Consider the following 4,392-nt stretch of genomic DNA (forward strand, 5'->3'; position numbering starts at 1 on the left):
ACATCCAATCTAAACCTCCCCTGCCGCAACTTGAGGCCATTTCCTCTCGTCCTATCACTTGTTACTTGGGAGAAAAGAACAACACCCACCTCGCTACAACCTCCTTTCAGGTAGTTGTAGAGAGCGATGACATTATGTTAGGTTGTTTTGCAAGCCCAGTAAGTTATCTTGCAGCCCCAGCAGGGGATACAGCCAGTGCTTGCTCTCAGGACAAGCACGAACCGTGCCCAGGACGGAGCTGAACATCAGTATAGGGGAAACCTAAATAACTGGCAGCTGCGGGATACAGCCAACGTCGTACTGCCAGGGCAGCGCTCTCGCTCACAGCACTCATGAGTGCTAGGAGCCAGCAATTTATTGACAAGTCATATTCAACCTGAAACTATTTGCAGGAAGGTATCACATCTATGGAAACTCGTCACGGTTCCTCTGGGCCCGGCTAGACTTTGTCCCAAACCAGGGCTGTGCCCCGCGGGAGCCAAGTGCCCAGCGGGAACAGGACTTGGCCGGGAAATGGGCAAGTTCATGTCCCTGCTCCTGTGAAGGTCACGACCCTTGAGTGATTTGGATCAAGTCGGTTTGGGTCCAAATATAAATTTCTGCTAAAAAAAGGAAAATGTTTGTATATCTATATGGATACACTCACTCCAAAGCAGTCCATGGCCTCATGGGAGCGGAGGTAAGATCTGGGATGCAGAGTAATAGTCTGGGAGTGGAGACTCATACTTGTTTATGAGGCTATGCCGGAGTATCCGCCTTGCAAAACTTTGGAAGATCTGAATTATTTTCTGATGGCAAATGGGGAAAACGTTGGTAACGGAACAAGTATTTCTTCCCTGGCTCTAGTCACAAAGGCCTTTGGTGATGCCAATCTGATGACAAGAGTTGGCCTTTGGTGATGCCAGTCTGATGACAACAGTTATGAGGCACCAGACAACCCTGATTTAGTGAAAATTGCATCCAGGAATTTTCTGGCTGCTATTGAGCTTCCCCAGGCTTTTATTCTTGTGCCACAGACAGCACCTACCTTTCATTATGTACAATAATCTACTTCTGGCTCCTGCAAAACCCATTCCCTGTCACAGTTATGATCTGTTTGTCTGAGCAAGCTGGAAATAAAGCAGCTTCTCCAGGCGGGAGCAAAGGGCAGTGCTGAGCAGCCCTCGGCTGCGGGAGGCTCACCGATGTGGGCTGGCAGGTGCATTGTCGCAGAAGCTTGAGGTACAAATGCTCTGAAATGAAAAATGACGACTTCAGCTCTCAGAAAACTTGCAGCTCTCACCTGTAAGTGGTTTGTAAGCGTGTAAGAGGCTGACTCTCTCCCCTAGCTCCTTCCTTAATTTATTTTGCAAAGCCTTGCAGCAAAAAAACGTTGCAGAAAAACTAAGATGACTGCACAAGCTGCTGTTACTGGGATGGTTACGACCGAAAGGAGCATCCGTCAGGGTGCGAGCGGGAAGGGAGGCACACCCGAGGCGAGCTGGCTGGTTTCCCAAGGGGCACAGAGAAACACCCCATGCCCATGCGCACAGCTGAGCAAGCCACCGCTGCCTCTGCTGCCTGGAAAGGATGATTTTACGGGACGTAGCTCTCGGGATGCCCGATTCAAACTGCTGGGCCTGCTCGGGGAAGGTCCCTGTGTCAAGCAGCGGTTCAACCCCTCTCCTGCACACGTGTGCCTAAATCACCCCAGCAAGGCAGGGAGGAACGGCTCCTGCTTGCTGCCGGGGCAGGCGCTTGCAGCGTTTAAAGCATCACTCCAGACAAATAAGGTGGTGTGTGATTAATGGACACACACGTTTTCCATCAGCGCAGCACGGAGCAGAGCACAGTCCTCCCCTCCCACTCCTACACCAGTGTGCTGCCCTGTATCTGAAGCCAATTTGTGACAACAGATTCTGTTTTAGTAAAGTCAGGTGGTTTCTGAGGAGCAATTGGAGGGGTCTCCCCACACCAGAAGATGCTCCAGGCGGGACAGGCAGGGCAGTGCTGGGGGAGGTGGGAGAGGTGGAGACCCTTGCAGCCACGTCTTCATCGAAGGCCGTGGTGGAGGGGATGTGGTCAGAGAGCCAGCCTGGCCCCACGCCTGCCCAGGCAGCCCAGCTCAGCCCTCCACAGCACCAGTGTGCTGCCCTGTATCTGAAGCCAATTTGCGACAACAGATTCGGTTTTAGCAAAGTCAGGTGGGTTCTGAGGGACAATGGGAGGGGTCCCCCCACACCAGAAGATGCTCCACGTGGGATGGGCAGGGCAGTGCTGGGGGAGGTGGGAGAGGTGGAGACCCTTGCAGCCACGTCTTCATCGAAGGCCGTGGTGGAGGGGATGTGGTCAGAGAGCCAGCCTGGCCCCATGCCTGCCCAGGCAGCCCAGCTCAGCCCTCCACAGAGAGGCAGCAGGTCTGGGCACACCCCAGGGCAGAGCTCGGTGTTCCCAGGCGGAGGGTGACACCCCGGATCGGCGGGCAGTTAAAGGATTAATCAGAGACATAACTAAGAGAAGGAAGCTCTCAATACGCTCAAACTAATTAATTAATTCCCATGTAGGTGGCCACGTTCAGACCTTTGATTTTGGTGCCTTGGATCACCAAGTGATCCAGGTGATACAGGGCACAGCTGAAAGGTCACCGCGCGCCGCAGCCACTCTCCGCTCCCTCACCTTCTCCGCAGCTCCGCGTTGTCCCTCAGGGCCGGCTCGCCGGCTGACAGCAGCTTCTGGAGAAAAGCCCTCGCCTCCGTCCACGCCGCCCGGCCCAGCCCCATGAAGGCGTTCAGGGTAGGCTGACAAGGCGACACGGAGAGGTGGGGCGGCAGATAAAAGACCACGTTTTGCTTAACCTCTGCATGCGTGGAAGATGTCCTGCACTTTCATCCCGGGGTTGAACGCCTGCGGGCCGGGGTTACGCGGCGGTGGCTGCCCAGATTGCCCATCCTCCCTGTTCGTAACTGCCTGCGCTCCCGTCCTCCCACCACAAGTCCTCTGAAGCAGGACCTGCTGCACGTTTGCAACATGCCTGTCCTAACACACTACTTCAGACCTTAGCGGCTTTGGTATCTCAACTAGTTATAACCAGAGATCGTTTCTATTTACCTTTACCCTTAACACAACCTCGCTGTCAATAAAATCCCATCCGATTCCTTCCCATGAAGTGTTGAAGGCACAAGCGGGGTTGAAGTAATGTTTAGGCTTTGTGTCAGCCCCCTGCATTGCCAAAGTCTGATGAAGCTTTCAGCAACAATGTCCTTTGGACCCCCGATGCCTCTGCTCTCCTTGCTATCGCAGGTGTGACGAGTTTTCCCTGTAAGCAGAGCCCACCTGACGACCCATTTCCAGTTCATGTTCATTATCTCACCACAAGTTGCTAAAATCCCTTATGGAATATTTCTAAAATGTGCGTGGAAATTAGAACAACAGACTCTGATAAATACCTGGTCAAAGACATGCTGATGTTTGGCAAGAGCTGGTCCATTGAACAGATGTTTAATGACACTCAGATCCAAAATCTGGTCTCCAATCGCTACCCCGAGCCTGTGCCTGGGCTGCAAAGCAGCGAGAAGAGGTGGGGAAGAGAAGAAAAGTTTATGCTTGTACCCACGAATCTTCCACAGCGGGCATGGGGGAAGACAGTGACCACAGAGAGTTTTATCCATCAGGGACAAGGGTCTCATACCACAGCAACTGACCATTAAAAGCTAGTCGATGAGACTGGCTGCTGGAAAACGTTAAGACCTAGAGGCAGAGCATCACTGCAGACTCCCTGCAGACCTTGAGGGGTGGGAGAGAGCCTTCTCCTCATCCTCATCTTTGGGGGGAAGGATAGGACAACAAGCAGAGGTTTCTTTCCCTGCCCCCTTTCTCCCAGAAGTATTTGCCCACCCTCATTAATGACAAGCATTGCAGAATAAGCCCATACATCTGAAATACGCTGTGAAGTAGGAAAATGCTATTCCTCCTTCCACAGGCAGGGAACTGAAGCATAGACACGCTATGGGCAGGATCGATCTCATCCCCGTAACCACATAATTGGAGAGAGAAATAGGCATTTCTGCGCCACCGTTCCTCCCCAGAAGACGAAGGGTGCTCTGGACTCCACTGACGACACCGGGAACGCAGCGCATCTTGCTCAGCCACGTTATTTCTGTACCACGTCGAATGAGGCCGCCCTGCACAACCCATCCTCACGCCACGCAAGGAGCCCACGACTCGCATGCAAACCCTAGTCTAGATCCTCGCTACAGGAACAGCTTCCCACACGTACTGTAGATTGTGGCTGCATTCGCCGGACAGATGCAACCCAAGACACAAAGACCCTGTTCATCCACCGCAGCTCTCGCAGGGCCGGCGCCAAGCGCGTGCGGAGCCGGCGGCGACGGCGGGGGAGCAGCACGGACGATC

At 53.5% G+C, this 4,392-nt stretch overlaps 1 protein-coding gene across 1 annotated transcript in view; it reads right to left on the reverse strand.

Annotated features, from left to right (window-relative positions):
- Window positions 1-4,392, reverse strand: part of FAH (fumarylacetoacetate hydrolase) — an 18,381-nt gene that overhangs the window by 11,817 nt on the left and 2,172 nt on the right. Inside the window, exons 2-4 of the mRNA XM_009276552.2 lie at window positions 3,426-3,536; window positions 2,656-2,777; window positions 1,183-1,232 (exon numbers count right to left, since the gene is read on the reverse strand). Coding sequence (XP_009274827.1) covers window positions 1,183-1,232; window positions 2,656-2,777; window positions 3,426-3,536 — 283 coding nt within the window. The remainder of the gene's footprint in view (window positions 1-1,182; window positions 1,233-2,655; window positions 2,778-3,425; window positions 3,537-4,392) is intronic.

The sequence above is a fragment of the Aptenodytes forsteri genome, unplaced genomic scaffold, assembly GCF_000699145.1.
Source record: "Aptenodytes forsteri isolate BGI_AS27 unplaced genomic scaffold, ASM69914v1 Scaffold1, whole genome shotgun sequence".
Classification (NCBI taxonomy): Eukaryota; Metazoa; Chordata; class Aves; order Sphenisciformes; family Spheniscidae; genus Aptenodytes; species Aptenodytes forsteri.